Below are 21,559 nucleotides of genomic sequence, written 5' to 3' on the forward strand. Positions count from 1 at the left end.
TTCAGTGACAGGTTTTTTGTGGAGGGCTTTCGGCCCCTCACTGGCAGGGCCTGCAGCAAGCTATCCCCTCGTCATTTTTCAGCACCTCCTCGCACCACGCAAGCCCTCGCCCAGTCTTCCCTCAGCTTTTCAGCATTAAAACACTCCTCCAGCCTGCCTCGTTTGCTCACCCACCTCCGAGGAGGCCGGCGGCTGCCGAGGCAGAGGTGGGGGGTTGGGTAGGAACCCTCCCGCCCGCTCCGCCTCACAGGGGCGCGGCCGCAAGATCGGGCGTCAGGGAGGGCTGGGGTTGTGGCGCCCGCCCTCGCCGCCGCACGGAGGGAGGGAGGGGCGGGTCAGCCATCTTGGGCTCGCCGGGCCGTGCCTGCGAGCCGAGCGGGCGGGGGAGGGAGGGAGGGAGGGAGCGGCCGCCTTGCGGAAGTGCCCGCACTCCCCGCCCGGCCCCGCCGAGCCCCGCCGGAGCGCGCCCAGGGCTGCCCGCCGTCCCCAGCACCGCCGCTACCGAGGAGCATGGCAGGGCGGCTTCCGGCCTGTGTGGTGGACTGCGGCACGGGGTGAGCGACGGCCGGGCCGGCCGCTGACAGCTCGGGGCCGCCGGGGCGGGGCCGGGCGGGTGCCGCTGCTGCAGATGGCGGCGGGGGTCGCGCCACAGGGCCGGGCAGCCGCGCCCGGCTCGCCGCGGCGCCGGTAGCGGGAGGCCCGGGCCGGGTGGGGGGAGCAGCCGGCTGCTTTCGCTTCCCTTCTTCCCCTCCGCCGGGCCCTTGGCGGCGCCGCCCGGCGCGGGGGGCTGGCCCCCCGCCCTCAGTCCGCGCCCCCGGCAGCCGGCTCGCACCGGGGCCGCGCCTGCTGCTCTCCCCGCTCGCTTCGACGGAGCCCCGGGGCAGCCCCGCCGGCCGGGGCCTCTCGGAGCAGCCACCCTCAGCTCCTCGGCCGGTGCCGGCCGGGACGCGGGGTCACTGGGCGGCTGCCGGAGCTGGGGGCGGCGGGCGGGGGGAAGGCCATCGCCCGGAGGAGCCACCGCGCCTCGGGTCCCGTCTGGCGGGCTTTTACGGGCTTATTTATTGTTTTTTTTAAATAATGTCATTTATTCAGTCTTACTTCTCACTGTGGAAGGAAAAAAAACCCCTCCCCCTCCAGCGAGCAAGCGCAGAGGAACTTCCTTAGTTTTGTCAAAGCCTCTTCCTGCTTTCGGGCTTTTATACCTTATAAGGCAGTTTTCAGTGTCAAACCTGAACCAAATCCGTTTTAGAAATTCTTCTTTTTATTTAGCAGCTACCGGATGATGAAGAGAACGCGGTGCCAGTGATACATAGCATAAAAAGAGATTCGGGAGGAGGCCCTCGGGATTCAGACACCCTTTTCTGCCGTGGCATGGCTCCTGGAGGCTTTGGGTTGGGGAGCAAGTCCGTAGAGGTGTCTGTGGGAAGCCAGCCTGGAAGGGTTACGTGGTACGGCTTGCAGGAGCACACTCAGGAAGTGGCAACCGCTCTGTGACCTGCTGTCTGCAGTGTGATTTTAAAGATTAAATATTTTATTTTCGGTATTGTGCATTATGCTTTTATGGGAAAGTATTGGTATATTTCAAGTCTTCCTCTTTCACTAGCACTGATGGTGTGCCGATCCTTTAACTTGTCTTTTTCTTTCACTTCACATCCCTCTTGTTAGAAATCATCAGAGGCATTTCTCAGTGACTGCAGTGTAGGTACAAACATCTACAGTACTCTGACAGAGAATGTTCTTTTGAAATCCAGGGGCTTGTTTTTTGAAAGCGCACGCTCATCTTCCCTTCAAGAAAATCTGTTTAGCATAGGATGTTAATAAATTGTTTTTTAGGAAGAGCAGGGATATATGTGTCTTTAATGTATGCATGGTTAACAATTGTATGAACAAGTCATACCTGTAGTTAGAGCAAGAATTAAAACCTTGAGTTCTGTGGGATGAAGGAAGGTTAGCACAGCAGGAGCGAGAGCGTGTAGGCGAGTGTAATGGAAGTGTGTGAGAGTTTAACATGATGTGTATATGCACCATTTATCTTTCAAAACAAAAGATCTGTAATGTACTGTGCTGCATGGCACTAAAGGTTTCTTCCATCCCACATGTTTGCAGGTAGTCCCATTAAAGTCAATAATTATGTCTTTATAGGTTCGCAAAATATAGGTTGTGACCACTGGAGAGAAAGATTGACTTAAAGGTTTCAGTGATGCCAAGCAGGAAGAGCATGCTAGTGTATAGCTGTGTAAGAAATGACTCTGCCTTTTTAATGCGCGAGGTATACCAAGGGACCTGAGTGTTAAAACAAATGTTTCTGGGGAATCACAGAATCACACAGGTTGGAAGGGACCTCAGGGATCATCTAGTCCAACCTTTCTGGGAAGAGCGCAGTCTAGACAAGATGGCCCAGCACCCTGTCCGGACGACTCTTAAAGGTGTCCAACGTGGCCGAGTCAACCACTTCCCTGGGGAGATTATTCCAATGGTGACTGTCCTCACTGTGGGGAAGATCTGTGTGAAAGTACTCCATTAACCACTTCCAGTGCATGGGGCATACTCTGTAATGTTCTTGAATATGAGGTTAACTGAGTCTTGCTCCCGATTTATTTATTTCCCCCAGTCTTCAAAATCTAAGCTGTTGTTTTATTGTGCACCTGTATTTTTTTTCAACGCAGCCCAACCTGTTCTGCTCCCCAGGCTTTCCCTTTCTGGTGCACTTTGTAGTCCAGGGTTGTTCTTTGCCCTCAGGACACTGCACTTCAGGGAAGATTTTTAGCATTGGAAACATTACAGGGAGTTTGGGTTGTTGGAATTCACTGATTTCAGTAGACAAAGTGGTGTATTTAAGAAGGAAACATCTAATACTTGAGATAAATAAGGAACAGGTGGGTAGTGGGATGTGATAGCATAATCATGGTCATAGCTTGCTTTTTTATAATTGATACAGCCCTCCCTGCCCATCTCATGTGGTGTGTATAAATGAGAATGTGACACACAAATTATGTTAGCCTTGTGCTCTGCACATCCCACTTGAGGTGTCACCTAGGGTACTGTCTTGTCTGCCAAAATAAAAGAAAGCAGACAAATTGAAGATAGCCCCTGAAAACAGGAGAAAAAAAAAAAAGGTTTTGAAAATATAAGCAAAGCAGGAAGGTTGAAAGGAACTGCCTTGTTTAGAATAGGGAAAGGCTTTAAAAGTACACAATTTTTCCAATAAGTAGGTTGTATTTTTTTTTAGAGGGAGGGGATGATAATTAATTTACAGTCCAAGGAGAATTTACCTTAATCAGCAAGAGGGCAGATGTAGGAGATGTATTAAGGCTGTCTTCCTGCATGTTTTGTGCATGTAGCCACAGGGTTCAGTTTGTTGATCTGAGTGATTTTTGTGCGTGTGTTCATTTTTGCCAGCTAAAACTGAAGGGAAGGAGATGGGTAAGAAAGGTGGCAGAGTTGTGCTGTTCAGCATCAGCCTGCACAGATTAGACAGATTTTGAGAACCCCTTTCAAAGCATGAAGAGACCAAAGCATGGAAGATGTTGGAGAGATCATGTGATCCCTGTAGCTTGAGGTTTTAACAAGTTAGTCAAACTTTTTAGGGATCATCCAAGTACAAGTCATGCAGCTGGAGCTGGCAAATGGGTGAAGTCAGTGACATGGCAATCAGATGATGGGTGTAGCAAAAATGCTTCCAGTGTTGTATTTGTTATCTTGCATTCTTTGCTTAAGCAAACCTGATATCTAGAAAATAAGGTAATGGTATCCTAGTAAGAACAGGTAAATTCTGGGACTTACTTCAGACTGGTGTGTCTAAGGATTACATGCATTTTAAAAATAAAAATACAAAAAAGAACACTAACATGAAATTATTTCTGTAAAGTATATGGACAACACACCAAAGAAAGAAAATGAGTATGAGCCTTTTTCTAATCCCAGCAGGCTGCAGTCTTTTGCTCTGTGCCTTTTGGGTATTTGAATAGTTCTTGCTGCCTGTTCTACAGGAGGGCACAGCACAGCCTGCGAGTCATGATTAAAAGCTCTTCCTACGCCACTTCAGAATTTAGCTTAATTAGGTTGACAAGTAGATTTTAGCTGTGTCTTTCTGTATGAATGCTTCCCCCCCCTCCTTTCCTTGGTATAAACTTGTATAACACTGCATTAGCTCATTTGGGGTGGCAGGTGTTTTCAAGTGTTCAAATTAATGGCTCTGGGCTGAAGTAAGTGGCTGTGTAACCTACTGCACTTCCAAAATGAGAATTTAATTTTAGCAATGGAAGTGATTTAAAGAAAAGTATTTTCTGTACCTAAAGTTCCACTTTTACATAGGCTTGTGTGCAGTTTTTTCTGTGACTGTCAGGTGGATCCACTGCCAGTCAATTCTTGAGTGTCACAGATGACCAGCTTCTCTAATGTACACCAGAGCCTTTTACTGGTAGGGTCAGTATGTTGGTTAGTCTTCTCTTCAGTGAACTGGTTATGTGATTGTGTGAAGAAAGATAATGTTGTCTCACCTCTTGCTTTCTCTTATCTCCCCTCATATGCCAAGCTAGGCCCCCTGTTCACTTCCCTTACACTGATTACAAAAATGGGTGTGTTTGGTTTTTTTCTCATCCTTCTTTCCTGAATACTAGGGAAGAATGAAAGGTTTTGGAGTTGACTGGAGAAAGCCCCGCCATTTGTGGTAGAAGCATGAGAGTCTCTTGAAACCTGACAGCAGTCTGGGTTCCCTCTGAGCTGAGAGCCTGGAAAATTGAGACTGCTCAGGATTTCCAAGCTTTCTTGACTTGAAGTTCCAAACTCTTCTTTGGAGTGAGTCACATCTCTGACTTTCTTGGCTGTTCAGTTTCTATAACCAGTTTTATTGTAAATGAAGGAAGGATAAACTTGGGCACATGAAACCTCAGAGAAGCGAAAATCCAGGCTGGTGCTCGCGTGGTGTGCACAGTAGAATGAGCTTTGCGTTGGGGTACTTCTCTACAAATCCTACTTCTCTATTTCATCTTCATGCAACAGCTGTATAGCTTCATGCTCCTAAGTAGAGTGAAGTATTTATGGATTGAGTGTCCTCTGATTTGAGAAGTTATGACAGGATTATGTTTTTCTGTTTATCTTCTGGGTTTTGACCTGGTAGTGTAAATGAGTATAAGATCCATGAAAAGCTAGTAATCTTCAATAGACAGCAAAGATATGCAAGACGAGAAACCCAGTGCTATAAAAACAAGGTAAGGGGAAGTAACAGCTTCTATTTTGTTTGCTCAGCAACTTTTTTAGTATCTTATATGGGACCTTGAAATGATTTTTCTTTTCCCAGACGTGGGCTATTTCTGCAGATCTTAAAATCATAACTTATATTTAGTATAAATATTTCAGCACTGTGGTGTTCTTGCAGTTAATGTTTCAATCAAATATCTTGTTGTGACCTTTCATGGGTTCCAGTCTTGGTGAAAATGTTCTCTTTTGGGATGAATTTTCTCTATGTTGTGTCATCCCAGAAGTAATTTTTCAGAATGGAAAGCATGAACAAAATAATTCCTTAATAGAATATGGAAAAAATACTTTTCGAGAATTTTAAGAGTATCTGTAGCTTGCCAGTAGTTGAAGTGGTTGGGGAAGGAGAGGGGGGGAAGTGCTTCTTTCTTAACATGGAAAAAGGAGCTTTGCTAGATGGAGAGGTGTGGTTTAATTTTATATTTTTTTAATAATTGCAAACAGGTTCTGAAGACCCACGATGACCATGATGTCTCTTAAATGATTCTAATACATCACAGTCTATGTCGTAACACTAAATGCACAGAGCATACAATATAATTAGGAATAATAGGAATTAAGTTACACATATATATATTTTTTGGAATTCCGTTATAGGAATCAGTTTATATCTTACTGCAGTGCATGTCAGAAGCCATCCAAAAGGCAGGGCACCTTCCAGTCCTTCTGTTTCTGCTTTTCTTTTCCCATGTCCTACTTATATTTGAGATTATATATATATATTGCAAAAAGGCGGGGGACAGGTGGCAGCAGCAGCATTTCTGAGTAGAGGACAAACCCACTTGCATCTATGGGTTGAATCTGTAAAGTTAATGATAAATGAGCCAACTTCTGTGCACAGCAGAGCTCCTACTTGTGAACGGGAAGCTTGCAGAGTCACCTGGTTGTGAGGGGAGGTTTGAGGGAGGGCAGGGTTGCGGGTGCGCGTGGGCTTGAAGGGAAGCCGCCCTGCCTTGTTTGTTGGTCGCTGTTTTGTACCTGGCTTGAAGGCTCTGCCCAGAAAGTATGTTGATTGCATGAGTCTCAAGGACACTTCCTTGACTAAAGTAGTTGAAAGTACAGCTTCTAGGAGTTCAGAAATACTGTATAAGTTTCTTGAGTAGTAATCTATCCTCTGCATTATTTTATAGGCACATATAGGAAACTTTGCAGTTGGTCTTTTAGTTCATGCAAGGTGAAAGTTTCAACATAATGTTTCAACATCTCGTTTCATCATTGCAGACTTTCGAAAATGCAAAAAGGCTTTGACAATTTCAAACACTTTTTTTTAACTTTAATTTTGGACAAACATTCTTCATTTGAAGACTTTAAGAAGAAGATGTTAAATTCAAAAGTGAAATAACTAAAAACTTTTTCAGTTTGTCTCTGAGTTCTTTTCTGCTCTGCATAGGAAAAGGGGTCTCTTGCTTTAATTTTTAATTTTTGGTTTGCTTAATCACTGAACTAAAATATATTTAGATGTACCAATCTAACAAAAATCATCCCTGGTAGATGCTTAAAAATACCAATTCGACTGCAAACTTGTTAGTGTCCAAGGCAGGATTATTTTAACCATCCATCCTTTCCAAGTGTTTTTGGTTGGGTTGTTTGGTTTTGTTTGGGGTTTTTGTGTTGCTGTTTGTTTGGGGTTTTTTTGTGTGTGTGTTTTAGTCAATTGTCAAGGAGGATTATATTCAAAATGAAAAAGTCATAATTTCATCTGCTGACTTAATGTAGGGTATAACATAAGTTTGTTTGGTTTTTTATCTTTCGTTCTGGTCATGAGTTTGCACTTTTAAAACTAGTCATGGAAAAAACTCTAGATAAATTTCGATTCCCCCCCCTTCCCTGGGGTTTCCCTTTTACTATTCTCTTGTGGTCATTGCAAGTGTTTGCAGCTGTGCACAGGATGTGTTTTGGCATGCTCAGTCTGTAGAGGGCAAGATGCAGATAGGAGGTTGTCTGGTGATACTTGATTTTCATTGTGACCTGCTATCAATGAATGAATCCACATTTTAATTCTTTAGTTAATGCAGCATCACTTACTTATGTATCTTTTCAGTATAAGTGTGTTATTTGTCATGACTTGCCTTAGATTTATCACGCTATCACCTGCAAGAGCTTTCACAACATAACTGCTTGCATATTTGCAGTCAAACTTTGGAATCTCTGTGATTTTATTTAATAAGACCTCCGTTTTATGCTAAACAAAATTCAGTGGTATGTTTTTGTTCACAGCTGAGCGGTGCATTTTTTTTTACAAGACAACTGTTTCTAATTGTAAGCTGTCTTTTATTAGAAGCATGGTGTAACATGATAAATATGTAAACTGGTGTTTTAATGCAAGTCTATTCTTGATGGAAAACATTTGGTTACCTAATGAAATGCTGAAGTGGTAACCAGTGTACTGGGCAGATGGGAAGTGTGCTGAGAGCCTCCCGCAGTGCTTGCTGCGTGTTCCTTCGCTCCTGTCCATGCTCTGTCTGTCTGTTTGGTTTTATCTTACTCTCTGCTCAGATCGGTGTGATTGGGGCGATAGCATAGCAGCTGATGGTTCAAAGCTGGAGCTCTCAAGTGCTGAAATTGTGCAAATAGTAAGCATGAATGCTCAGCTTTTTTTGAAGTGGAATAACTTCACAGTTTTAGCCACTGTATTGCATTTGTTTGGAAAAACTTCCAAGTTAAGTCAGGTTTTTATCGGCTATGGCTCTTTCTGCATCATGAGATGCAGATTTTGCCTATTTCATTAATTAAAGTGCAAGATTTTGTTTACTTGGAAATTATGTATTTATTGCTTCAATTGATCCCTCCTTGTTTTATCTCATGAAAAGTATGTATAGTTAATCTATTCTCTTGTGTTGTGGTTTTTTTCTTCCTTCCTGATAAATGTCTGTGCAATGTTCAGGTTATTTTGGGCAAATGATGTAGGAAGTTGCCAAATTAATCTCCCCCTCAGAATAAGTAGTTTATACTATTAAGTAATTAGTCATGCAGACTTCCAGACCTTTGGGGCATTTTTTCCTCATTTGGCAATATCGCATGGAGTAGTTGGGTTGTGGAAAATGCTCAGAAAACTTGCATAAAAATTAAATATAAGTTTATTAAAAAACCCTAGCAGTATTGGTTAGTATTGTGTAGGTGTGGTGTAACGCAGAAGCACTGTTAAGACCTTTGTTAAAACGAATTAGTTCAGAAGTCTCAAAGCAAGCAGTAAGTAAAAAGAGAGCATTCTGCTTTTGCCAACACAAACTCCTTTCATTATACAAAGATAATATCCAAAGCCGTTTGCTCTTCTTACTTTAAGGAAAATGTAGTCAAAGGAAAGCTATTTTCTGGGTTAAAGTACCTGTCAGCATTAAATATTTGAAATGGATTTTACAAATATAAATAAAATTGACTGGGATTACATATTTAGATGGTAGTATCATCAGAATGCCTGAATTGGATTTTGTTAGTCTTAAACACTTGAACATGAGCTGGTTTTCAAGTATTCTTTTTGTGCTTCTTGTCGCTTTTAGGAGAAGAGAATTTTGATACAAGTAAACATAGAGCAAATTTGAAAGTAGATTCTTTTCTGCTTTGCCCAAATGCTGGTAAAATTAGAAGCTGCGCAGTGTGGTAGCTTCCTCTGTTCTCCAGGCTGGTGTAAAAACTGTCACCTGGAGACTCTTCTTAAAATGCATGGGAATTTATTCTGAATGCTGTGTAGCACAGGCTGCTCTTGCCTCTGTCGTGCACCTGGAGGGTTCTTATCTGGCTATTTGTGGCCATGACTCTGTGGCTTTTCGCTACTCATTTTAGCTAGATTTTACTAGCAAGCATTAGTCATATACATGCATTGAATTGTAGATGTAGCTGCTGATAAGAAGCAGCACTGGATAAATATTCCAGACAAAAATACTTTTAAAGATAAGCTTTTTTAGAGGTTTTTTTTTTCCTATTTGGGAAATAAATGTTGGTTATAAGCTTTTCTCTTTCAAGCTGCTTTTGAGCTCACTTTTTAAATTGCACTCCAGTCTGCTTATCGTTTGTTTTACTGTGATGGTTACAATATGTGGTGAAGAAGTACTTGTTGTCAAGGTGAAAATTCTTGTTCGAGTGGACTGTTATTTTTTTGGGGAAATATTGTAAGAAAATAGTTTCAGATAAGCAGTAGTGCAGTTAATTCCAAGGCTGAGGTTGCAGACTGCCAGATTTGTCTGATGTCTAGAGGTCCCGTATGTCTTTGAAATCCCTTTTATGATCCCTTGATGTCTCATCTACAGCTTAATAAGATTCTTCATCTGAGAGCACTTCTAATCTTGTGTGCTTTTCCCATTTATAGAGCTAATTCTTTGGCTTTAACTATTGATTACTTAAAACATTTTTGAACAACAAGAGTTTTAAAACTTGACAGAAGCAGTTGCTGTTTAAAAATGCAAATCAGTGATCTGTAAAAGGTAATATGTATATTAGCTAAAGATATAAAAATATGAAAGGCATGACTCATTTCAAAGTCTTTTGCTATCTTGTGTTTTATTAAGGACATTTGAAAAGAGATCGTAAACTAATTTATTAATACAAGTCCCATTTTCCTAATATAATCAGTTCCTTCAGGGACTTCTGATCTGATGCTGCTTAACCAATTGGCACCTGATGCTAGAGCCAGGACAGTTTTTAAAGAGGCAGGATGACTTTCCTTTTTCACAATCATTTTTTCATTTCACTTCACTGGGATTTGAAAAGTAAATACTGCTTAAACCTTTCAGTGTCATCTGGTGTACAACAAGGATAGAAGAAAAGCAACAAAGGCTTGTTCAGGCTTTTCAGTAACGTGAGGCTCTATGTGTGAAGACCAAGGGCTTATCCATGTTTCAGAAGTTTCTCACTTCTTTTTAAAGCAGTTTTGTTATCTAAATACATCAGACGCTAAAAAACACTGTACCTATCTTATTCTGTCTATGTAGAATTTATCCAGTTAAAGCTGGAAAGGATATTAAGCCCTCTTTGATGAAGTCTTCGGATAGACCACTGTAAGGAGCTGGGGATTGAAGAGCAGAATCCCTTTCCATTCTTTTTAAAAACTTGGAGTTTTTGCCACTTGATTTTTTTCATGACCTTTTGAATATATTACCATATATGTGTCCTCCTTAAAATCTCCCGACTTTGAGCTTTTCTGTAGTGCCTTCTACAACCTTCTCACTTAATTACAGGTTTCCTAGAGTTAAGGTGACTTAGTCAGCAATGAATTTTGCTGCTGTATGCACACCTGCAACAAAGAATTTACATGCTTCAGTGAACCTAAGTTGCATCTGCAGTATCTTGCATGCCTTCACACAGGGCCTGCTGTGGAACTATGAAACTGTGAAATTGTAGAATAACCTTTCTTGGTTTTGTATTTTTATCTTGAGCCATTCATAATAATGTCATTCGGTTAATAGTAATTTAAAGGGATAAGAAATGCTTGAAATTCCATAAATTGAAATATGACTCTTGTGCAATAATTTTAACTATTTCTCTGTAAGTTTTGTTATGCAGGAAAGTGCCAAGCTATCTATTATGGAGGAGATCTGCATAAAAAAAATTATTTTAGAAAGCAGATTCCCATACAAATATTATAATGGACCTTGCTGGTGTTCAAGTAGTATATATGGAGAATTTACTGCTGTGGTGTCTTGAGAAGTGTGCTTATGAGATTGGATTTAAATGGCCAAGGTGGTTTGCAGACCGTACTAATGAAGGCAATTAATGTGCAAAGACAGTAGGCTTAGTAAGATTGTTCACAGTTCTTTGTTTTACATAACTGAGGCCTCTCTTTTTGGAGTTTCTCTTTGCTCTTGGTTGATCCAAATAAAGGGCCCCCTTGTAGCCTCTTTCTCAGTTAAATTCTTTGGGTTAGACCCACAAAGGAGCTTCAGAAGGCTGTGAAGTTCAGGTAGGTGCACTTGCCTGCTCAGCACAGATTTGCGGATGCTAGCATGTAAGTGGGAATTGTCTAAGCAGGAGAACAGAAATGCCAGGGCGTGTTTAAAATTTCCAGGTCATGGGCATCTGATTTCAAACTGTAGGAAAATAGCTTAACCAAACAGTGATTCTCAGGCCTGAAACTTCTGGGCTCTGGGATCAGTTTTGCATTCAGAAATTAGCAAGGATTACTTCTTTTAAACCACTTATCTGTTACTGTTTCTTTTAAGAGGCCAGTTTGCTGTTGTGTGTAGCTGTTAACGTGTGGTGATAAGTTTTGACTCCCATTGGCATAATATCACTTGGAAATCTCAAAATTTCTTCCAGGAAGCAGTATGTAGTATGTCTGTAAGGTATCCATATCTAAGTCTGCACGTTCATGGAATAAAATAATTAAGCAGTCTTTGGAGTAGGGATCAAAACTCACATCATGCCTCTTCTAAGATATGCGTTCTGGTTACTGGGCAATCATCTTGCTTTCTGTCTTTGGCCCTCATTTCTTGGAGTCTCTTCCACATGGTTTCAGGAAAGCACTCTTGCCTCAGGAGAGTTTATAAGCAAATGGAACGAGACTGTTATGGGAAATGGGAGATTGGCACTAAACCTATTTGGATGGAAGAGGTCATGAAGTACAGATCTGCTGCTGCCTGAACAAGTGTGGCGCCTTGCAGAAAGGCAGTATTGGCTTACTTTTAAGAATAAATGCAGTTCAACTTTGTGTGAAGCCTAATCCTGTCACTGAATGTTAGATGTACTTGGAGCATGACCCCTTTGATGGGTGGTATACACCAAAGCAGAATTTTAGGACTTACATGCACAAGCTACCACTTGTACTGTACTTGGGAAGCCCATTGCATCTGAAGGGTAAGGTACAAGGCAACAAATGTGTTGCATTTTGAGAGCTTGCACAGAAGGATTGTTGTGGCTCAGATGGTGGACAGTAATTCAGAACCATCATGAAAAGACAGCAATTTGATGAACAGAACCAACAAAATAGCCCTCTGAAAAAAAAATCCTGTATTTATATTTGTTTTTCTAAATTTACGCACCTTGAAGGTAAACCAGAAAAACACCATTTTGATTTCAGCCTAGTCCTGGCTTTTTTTCAAAAGAGTTTCAGGTTTGTTACTCCCACTCCCATTACTCCTCCCTCCCCACGGAAAAGTGGTTTTTATGTTTGTTTGTTTTTAAAGTTGCACTGAATCTTTCTGGTGTTGGAGGTACATCTTATTCCTGTTTGTGCATTTTTTTTAAAGAAAAGTGCCCTATACATGAAATTCCTAATGACCTGGACTAAAAGTAGTAACTGAAGGGTAGGCTGTAACCTGGATTTGCTCTACAGAAGTTGAAGATCAAGTGACATTTGCCCTCTAGTGCTCTTCTCTGCTTGTGTTTGGCTAATTCATGCCTTTGCATGGAGCTGTCAGGAAAATGTCAAGGATACAGCTTGTGTTGGGCCACCCCATTTCTGTTGTACTTCTCAGAGCAGCTAAATACATTTGTTTCCTACAAAGCAGTTGTCCCCCTGTTCCTCAGCCTTTTGTTAAAATTGCAGTTGTGCTAGAACTAGGGTGTATAACTTGGGAGAATATATGAAGAATTACATCTGTTATGTACAGGGAAGAAGTGGAGCAAAGGTGCATGGTCACGGTTTCAGGTTTGTGGGAGGAGGTTCTGTTAATGACATTCTCGTTAGAAGTCTTACCCTAAGTGTTGTTTCCCTTTGGCTTTAAAATTGTCTACGTGACTAAGTAACCTTCAAGTGACATTGCTTTCATGTCATAGCCTCAGAAACATCTATTTTAGGTGAGAGAGCACGTATAAGAAATCGCATTAGTGCAGTTGAGAACATTGTGCAGAGCCGTCTGGCTGTCCTTCCAGAGATCTCTCAGATCTTTGGATCTGAGAGCTGCTTTGCAATTTCAGGGTGTGAGTTTGAGGTGAATGTGACTCTAGAGATATTTCTCCACTGATAGTTGAGAGATTGATTGGTGGAGTTAACTTAGAAGGAGCCCTCATTAGTTGCTACCTCACCCTGTTTGTGGTATGAATGTCCCCTGCAAAAAATCCTATTTTGTTTGTCACATCATTACATCTGCATAGGCCAGAGGGTGGTGTGTGAGACCCCCTTGACTTGTGGAGATGTTTCAGGAAATTCACTGGGGAATATCAGCACCATATATGTGTATATTGATAGGATGGGGGAGGGTATATGTATATGGTTCTCTATATACCTACATGTACATATGTGTTGAGACTTTGTGGACTGCTTTTGGATACTCTGTAGCTTACCTTCTAAAGTAAATCTGAAGGTTGTGATTATCCAACAAATATTTTGCCATTAAATGAGCTAATAGGCCCACAGAAACACTCCGGGCTCCAGGTAGCTTAAGGTGGAGAAGTAAAGCAAAACACCTGAATGATCAAGGTTGAATTCAGGTTTTCACTTTTGGATTTTGTAAATCAGTTCTATGTTATACTTTTATGTTCATCTGTACAGTACCTTGCCCTCTTACTGCCGAGTGCCCCAAATTCAGGGCGGGAAAGCTGAGTTCATGTCTCATTCAATGACTTGTGCCTGCCTGCCTCCATGGAAGTCCCTCCTGCCACTCTTCATTGCTGTGTAGCAAGCAAGGCAAGCTGTCGTTAGTATTGGTACTGCCTTATATCTTTAATATCGGGTTTACTTCTATAGTGGCAGTGACTGCTGCTCCAAAGAAGATGGGGTGTGCCTCATTCCCCTGTGAATCATACATTAGTCAGACACACTTTGCCCTGTATGAACGGCTTGTGGAAACTGTATACTTGTGAAATCTAGCTTGCTCATGGTATTATTTTTTTCATGTGATTTAAATATTTACTTGAAGTGACAGTGGTTGAATAGATCTGATCAGTCTGAATAAAGCCTCATCTTTGCAAAAGTCAGTTTTTAAAAAAACCCACTGTTATTAGATTGTACATTTGGACAACTGAAGATTATCAGCTTTTATTCTTTTTTTTAACGTACCGTTTTTGTCTCATCACATTTTTAAACTGCCACTTTAACTCAAGGGAATCTCTGTATACGTTTAGTTACAAAGCTTACTGTTTGTTAGGTGTATTATCATAGTCCCTGACAGCCCTAGCTGCTCTCCAGAGCCCCGTAGTACCAGCCACCATATGAATAGTGCAAAAGGCTGATGGTGCCTGCAAGCGTGGAGCTGGAGGGACGGGTCTGAGGTGCAGGAGGTAACAGCGGGTCCCTTCCCTGACTGATGGGTGAGCAGTGGTGGCATTCCTGATGCTGAAAGAAGAGTGTGGCAGGGAAATCCTGGCGCGCTACAGATGTGAAGCCTTTTATTGGAGACTACCCTGGGGACTTGTGGCTGTAATGCTTTAATGTTCAGCAACCAGAAGACATGCAGCTGTTTTCTCCCCCCCCCCCCCCCCCCCCCCCCCGGTTTTTTTTTTGGAAGCCTAAAAATGGGACTATTTTTTAATGAGTCAGGAGACTTCTTGCTGAGTAGGCCGTAGTATTTTAGATATGCTGATTTTATGTCTGAATACAGCCTTTTTATAAAACGCATCTTTCATTTGACTGTTTTTCTTTCAGTCTGTTTGGCAGTGTGTGTGTGTGCTGGGCAGTCTCCCACACCACAAGCAGCTAAGCAGCCTGTTACCTGCAACAGTTTAGCTTTTGTTTTCTTTGAAATACTGGTTTTAACTTTTTTTTGCTTGTTAAAGCACATCTGATCTAGTTGTAGGTTTATGTAGCCTTTGGGCTCCAAAGTTCCTCTGTAGATTTAGCTTTAAAATATACATGCCACAGTTCCTCATTTGCAGGGGAAGGTAGAGGGAGTGAGTCAATATTTGCTGGTTTTCTTATTAATTTTCTTGTGGAACTAAAACCCTCTTAGAATGTAGATGCAATGAACAGTTTTATTCTGTGTGACATGTTATAGAAGCATCGTATTGTGGAATTCTTGAAATTTCTTTTAGGAGCTAGGTATTTAAGAAGAAAACTTCAAAAAAATGTGCTTGCTTATAACTTGAGTCTGTAAAATCTGACTTGCATGTCCTGAGTTCAGGCACGTACAATGCATAATGCTGATCTCTTCATGAGGTGTAAATTTTTGAGGTTTAGTTTCTTTTTTTCTTTTCCATTATGTATCTTATTTTGCAAGTGAAGTTTTGTTTTTCAGAAAATATTACCTTAGATCAATATGAAGTCAAGTTTTTTGCACAGCTATGCCCAACTGTTACAGTGTGTTAGAGATGAGATGGGTTTTATAGCTTTGAAAATACTTCTCTTGCGAAACATTTTTGGTGTTAGATGTGGTCCTGTGCTAACCACTTCGTTGTTTGGAGAGACAGATACCTTTCTTTTGAGGATACCATTTCTCCTAACCCAGCACTAAAGTGCACAATTAATGTCAGCGATAGAAATTGTGTAGGCGTTAGTGGACACGTGAGCAAATTGTGAACCGCTGCATGTGTTGCATCCCAGCAAAGCCTACTGCAGCAGCTTTCCTCTTCTAGCCTGTAAACACCAACCTCTTACTATATTTGTTGCCAGGCATTTTACCGTGTTATTGACATAAATTTATGGATTGTTAAAGTTTGTACTGCCTTGTATCGCCTGAGATCTTCCACGTTTATATCTGAGTGTTGAAAATTGTAGAGGTGCTACTACAGTGTTTCATGCTTCTGCTGATGGTGCTAATTTAGTTAGTACAGCTGTCTGACTGTATAAAGAAAATGAGAACTTTGTCATGTCTGTGTTTATTAAAAACTTGTGTGTAGGCTGTAACTCTTGAATGTAGCATGCATTTTGGTCTGCACATTTTAGAATTTGCCTATACTGCTGTTAACTCTTTTGTAACAACATTTCTAGCAGCTGGATAGTTTTGGTACTGCAAGTTTTGTAGTTATTCATGAACACATTGGTAATTTCTTCAGTTTTCTTACAGCATGACAGTGAAAGTGATGTGTAGATCCATAGCACATTCTGGAAATTGGGTGGGTGAAGGCGTGTAGTTCTCTTCTTGCTTTCCTTAGTCTTGTTAAACACATTTTTTTCAAGGCTCTTTTCCATTTGTTAAATGGAATTTCTTTTGCTACCACTGTCATTATCAGCTGTCCGTACTTGCCACCTATGGTAGTACACCTTGGGAAGCGCTTGTGAAGTAATGAGGGCCAGCCCTGCCACGTGCCTGGCTGGCAGTTCATAGGCAAGGGAACTCTTTCCCCTATAGTTAGCAGTTACAAAAACACTTCTACCACGAACACTTGTTATATGAATATATTTCTATAGGAATGCTAACTGCTGAGCAGGGGAGAACTACTCTGACTCTAAATTATACTCCTAAGCATTGATAAATTGAATTACATACTTCGTGTTCTGTAGTAAAATTTTACTAGAGTAGAAGTTAGCAATGATGCTTGATTTGTGGTAGGGAGCCTTGTTTTACCTTTTAAAAAGAGAAGTTTGTTTTTTTTTTTTCTTTTTAAAGGAAATTCAGTGGGACTTTTTGATGTGGGAAGAGAGGTGTGTTCATTAAAACAGGGAGATATCTTTGGTGTTTGTGGTATTAAATATTATAACCTAACCTCTTTTGTCTCAATAGGTATACAAAGCTTGGATATGCCGGTAATACTGAACCCCAGTTCATTATTCCTTCATGTAAGTATTTGTTACTTGCGTATGAATGCTGAAGTTACACTAAGAATTTCTATAATATGTTATGTAAAAAAAAAACAATTGAAAATGAGTGACTTGAAAAGATCTGGAGTGATGGTACAGAGTGATAGCATGGCTCTGTTCTGCTTTGCTATGGATGGTCAGTAGAAAGATACCTTCATTAAAATGGTGTACTAATAATTGAAGTTAATATCTTGGAAACTGAAACCATATTGAAATAAAGTAGTGTGGCTATATTTACTTTTTAGAAGTTCCCTTTTTAGGGACTTCTCAGGTTAAAGTGTAGTTGATTGTATCTAGAAAAAAATTTAAAACCAGGTGTTTTAATATCTTCAGGGTTTAAAATGTTATACTTCCCAGGTATTTTTCAGTATTATGGCTATGTTACTTAATTTGGTATGTTTTGTAAATAGAACAAGAAAAGAGTTTATTTTTTACATGTAAAATTGCTTATTTGCTCCTTGTCTTCTGAAATGTTTCTCCTGCTTCAAGTGATACAGCTCCACTCTAGAGAATGGAACTCAGTTAGCTTCCTTTAGAAATTATTCACCTTTTGACCTCCTACACCACTTGGCATTTTGTTATTGTTCATCTTTGCCAAAGTAATCACATATTACATCCTGGTAGAAAGGAATAATTAGTACACCCAGTTTTCCTTGTAAACGCAACAGGAAAAGAGCTAGAACTAATAATACTTAAGCATAGTTGCTGTAAAATAGTACTTGGTAGTTCAGGCGCTCTGTTAATTCTTCTAGAAAACATGCTTCAAAAAGCCGTTTTCATAGAAAGCTAAGGTTAATTTACTTAATGCATTCTCCTGTTTTCAGGAGAGAATCCTTTCAGTCTCTTCTATATGTAGTTCTTCATTAGTTTGGTTTTCCAACTGAACTTCATTTGGTTTACCTCAGTGGCATATAAAATATACTCTACAGTTTTTTTTCACACAAAAACTAGTTTTAATATTAGATTAAAAAAAATGTAAATAAACCATTGGGTGGGGGAAGAAGCCCTTATGTTACTCTTCAAGCTTCCTAGCAGTCTTTAAATTAAAAATGGACAAATGGTGGTTTTATTTAATTTCAGCCAAATAGAGTTTGCATATATTTTCTGCATCTTCAGATTTGGTTTATTTAATTTTAAAATCGCTTTCTTGTTCCAAAAAAGGAGAATAGATGTCATGATACTTTAAACAAATTCTAGAAATGTAATAACCTGTCAGATCATTAAGCAGAGAAATTTATACAGCAGGGATGATATTAAAGTAGAAGAGAAAGGGGGGAAGTGAGATTTTTTGACAGCTTTTTGATATAGTGTGGTGGTGTTGTTTTTTTTTTTTTTTAAAAAGGTGCTCTAGTGTAGATGTTCCTATAGCTGAAATGATCCTTGACTGCAATTCTCTTAATGAAAAGGGCATTTTTCTCATTTGCACTGTAATCCAAATTATCTAATTACACCAACTGAGTGAGTTTGCATTAATCCTCTGCCTTAAATGAAGTAAAGTAACACTGGTGTAATCTATATTAGAGAAAGGCAAACAGAATATAGCAGTACCTAGTTTCAGAGTAAAATGTTACAAAAAACTGCGGATCTCTTCAAAGCACTTTGGTGTCTTTAATTTCCTTAACGTTATCCACAGAGGAAAAATGGTCTGGTTTCTCCTTTGACTTCCAGCAATGGCACTTGCATGTTGTCAATTTGATTCCCTAAAAAAGTTTGCCGTTAAACAGGTTTGAGCAGCATTCCTTCTGGCTTGTTCACTTGCTGCTTATCTTATTCGCTCCTGCTCTTAACAAATTTTTATCTCCCACTCCTCTGTTATATTGTGTTCTTAATTTAATTCTGAATATGCTTCTGTAGAGATGACAAATCCTTGCTTGAAATGTGAAGTAAATGAGAATCTATTGGGCCAATTTTTTGAAGAGACTTGGGATCACTGCTTTCTTCCCTGGCTGTTTTTTAGATCTTAGCAGATCATTGATTTTGCTTCATTTTTATTCACTTAAACTTTTTTCCTGCTCTATGTTGAAATAGGAGTCAACTTCTTTCCATTACCCAGTAGTTCTCTTGATTTGTCCTCTACTTCAGTTTAACTGTGATGGTTTACATTTTAGATGGCCTTTTTTTTACCTTTAAAAGAACAAAAATGACATGAGTAGTGGTTAAGCACAAAAAATCAAGTTGATGCAAGTATGTAGTCTTTTCTAAAAGCTCTTAATTCCTGGGCTGAGCAAACCAAAGGCAAATGCTCTGAGATACCGCTGGAGTACCTGCTCACCGTCAGGCACTGCGGTAGCCTAGCTCTGTTTTCAGCAAGATCTATTCTCCTGTTTGTATTTTCAGTATATGATTCTTGATGCAGGTTGTTTCCTTCTCGCTTCTGACTTCAGAAACCAGGACTGAACAGGCTAGCCTAAGCGTCAGCAAACGATTGAGAGCTCCTACCTTGTTTTAGGCTAGTAACAGGGTGAAACCACTTTGGCTTGAACGTTTCTATAATCATGTGGCAAGTGATGGTATTTTACTTGAAACTTCTTGACGATAACACACATCTGGACAGAAGAATTTCCCAAAATGTGTGAGGTCTCTCATGATGCCTTGAAAAACACTTGACAAGATTCTTCTTTTCACTTGCAGAAAACACCGGCCTTGCAACATCTCCTTCCCCACTATTTTAGCTTCTACTTCCTATCTATGCCCCCATGCTTTTCAGCTTCCTCCAGCCTTATGCTTCCTCTCTACTCTCCTGTAAGCTGCTGCAGAAGTTACAGTATGATTCAGTTTTCTTCCTGAAGAGCTCAGAATAATGTCTTCTATTTTACCCTGTTCAGTCTTTCACAACATTTAACTTTGGCTGCGCAGCTCTGCTTTTGTTGCCCTTCATGGGAAGAGAAGGGAGAAGGATGGGGAGCATCAAGGAACTAACGGTGCTTTACCCTAGCATGCTGTTGATTTCCAAATCCCGTAGCTGTGCCGCCCTGTGTCTGGTGGGGTTGAGTCTGCAGCAGCTGTTTTCATAATTCCCTTAATCTTAGTTGTGAGCAAATAGAACAACTTCCTGAAGGTGAGAGGTAGTGAAATAATTCTGCCTTTGAAAGAGCTGTTGGATCATGACCTTTGAATATTTGAGTCTGATATTAATGCTGCTTGTGAGAATTTCCTCATTTGTGTTTAAAGGCAATTAGTAAGACTTGAAAAAATACAGCAGGTATTGCTGGCACTGCAGCCCTGGTAGCCAGGGGGCTGATCCAAAAGATGAGGGAAGGGAACATCTGTGCTCCTGTGATATCTAATCACTGATCCATCTTTCCAGGATCCTGTGTTTAGCCTTAGCCAGTATTTTTCTGATAAAAACTTTTTTCTTTATTTATGATGGATAATTATCCTGGAAGAAATAAATTGCCAAGATGCAAGCTCTTAACTTTTGCTGGTTATTCCTTGAAGTGGAGATTTATAGTCTGTCTTAAATGAAATTCTCCATCCTATTCTTAACGATAAGATAGGAGTAGGATTTAAAGGAAGAAATTAAACATAGACTTTGAAAATCAACTTTAAAGCATCTAAAGTTGCATCATGTGTCCATACAAATTTGTCTTCTTAAAAATACTCCTTTTATTTCTGTCCAATTTTCTTTTTCTGTATGCTTTACTTTTTCTCCTACTTATTCCCTCTTGCCTTCTTTTGTGCATGCGTTTTGCTTATTTAGTTGTTATTCAGTCCCTTTTGTGTGCCATAGCTCATTTTCATAATATCTCCAGAAATCAAATTGGTGCAAGTGAAGTAAAACATCGATTTGTAAAAAGGCAACGTTTTCTTTCTTGCTCTTTATACTTCTACAACTGCATTCCTTTTTTAAAAATTATTGTCGTTATTATTAGTGTGCAGAAAATTAGCACACTTGTTGAATAAAATGAGATTTGTAAGGATACCCATAGTGATTCTTCTTATCTCTCTGATTGCATGTTGAGTGTCGTAACAATTAAGTCTATATTTAGATATGTATTGTTAGTTTATAAATCCTAATGATATTTACTTTTGATTAGAATTCAAATGATCTGTGTTTTTATTTAGCTTTTCTGTGCTTATACCTGAAACAAAGGATGAATACAATATGACTTGTTCCTGTTCATTAATATTGGGGTTTATTTTTTTGGTGCAGGATATATAATCTACAATATTGTTTGTGTTCTGTTAAAGGTATTGCTATCAAAGAATCCGCAAAAGTGGTCGATCAAGCACAGAGGAGGGTTTTGAAAGGTGTTGATGATTTAGACTTCTTTATCGGGGATGAAGCAATAGAAAAACCAACTTATGCAACCAAGGTATTAAGAGAAAGGTTTTAAGTAATTTTCCAATACTGTTCAGAAAGCACCAGCTATACAGTAAGCAGCCTTTTATGAATGCTTTTGGGTTCATTTTAATCTTATTTTGTCATTAACTCTATTTTTAATGGAGAATAAGGTTTGGTATTGGTTTTGTGACCTTCAGGAGCCTGTGGGAATTTGAAAAAAAGTATGTGAAGATATATTTCTTTTGAAGTGAAGGGAGGATGGGAGAGTGTTAAGTGGAAATATCCCATTCTTTCATGTTCCTTGGCATCTTGTATCAGCAGCGTCAGAGTCAGGATGCTGGGCTAGGGAGAACCTTTGGTTTATCATAGTGCCACCATTCTGTTGTACTGAGAAAAGCACAGTGTATTGTCTG

At 40.2% G+C, this 21,559-nt stretch overlaps 1 protein-coding gene across 2 annotated transcripts in view; it reads left to right on the forward strand.

Annotated features, from left to right (window-relative positions):
- The first annotated feature begins 327 nt into the window (after positions 1 to 327).
- ACTR3 (actin related protein 3) overlaps positions 328 to 21,559 on the forward strand; it is a 33,450-nt gene continuing 12,218 nt past the window's right edge. The window contains exons 1-3 of one of the 2 annotated variants that reach the window (XM_075092911.1): positions 328 to 554; positions 16,785 to 16,840; positions 21,053 to 21,177. In XM_075092911.1, the coding sequence (XP_074949012.1) occupies positions 511 to 554; positions 16,785 to 16,840; positions 21,053 to 21,177 (225 nt within the window). In that variant the 5' untranslated portion in view covers positions 328 to 510. The remainder of the gene's footprint in view (positions 555 to 16,784; positions 16,841 to 21,052; positions 21,178 to 21,559) is intronic. The other variant, XM_075092912.1, reaches the window with a different exon arrangement.

Source organism: Phalacrocorax aristotelis, chromosome 5 (assembly GCF_949628215.1).
Source record: "Phalacrocorax aristotelis chromosome 5, bGulAri2.1, whole genome shotgun sequence".
NCBI classification, from domain to species: Eukaryota; Metazoa; Chordata; class Aves; order Suliformes; family Phalacrocoracidae; genus Phalacrocorax; species Phalacrocorax aristotelis.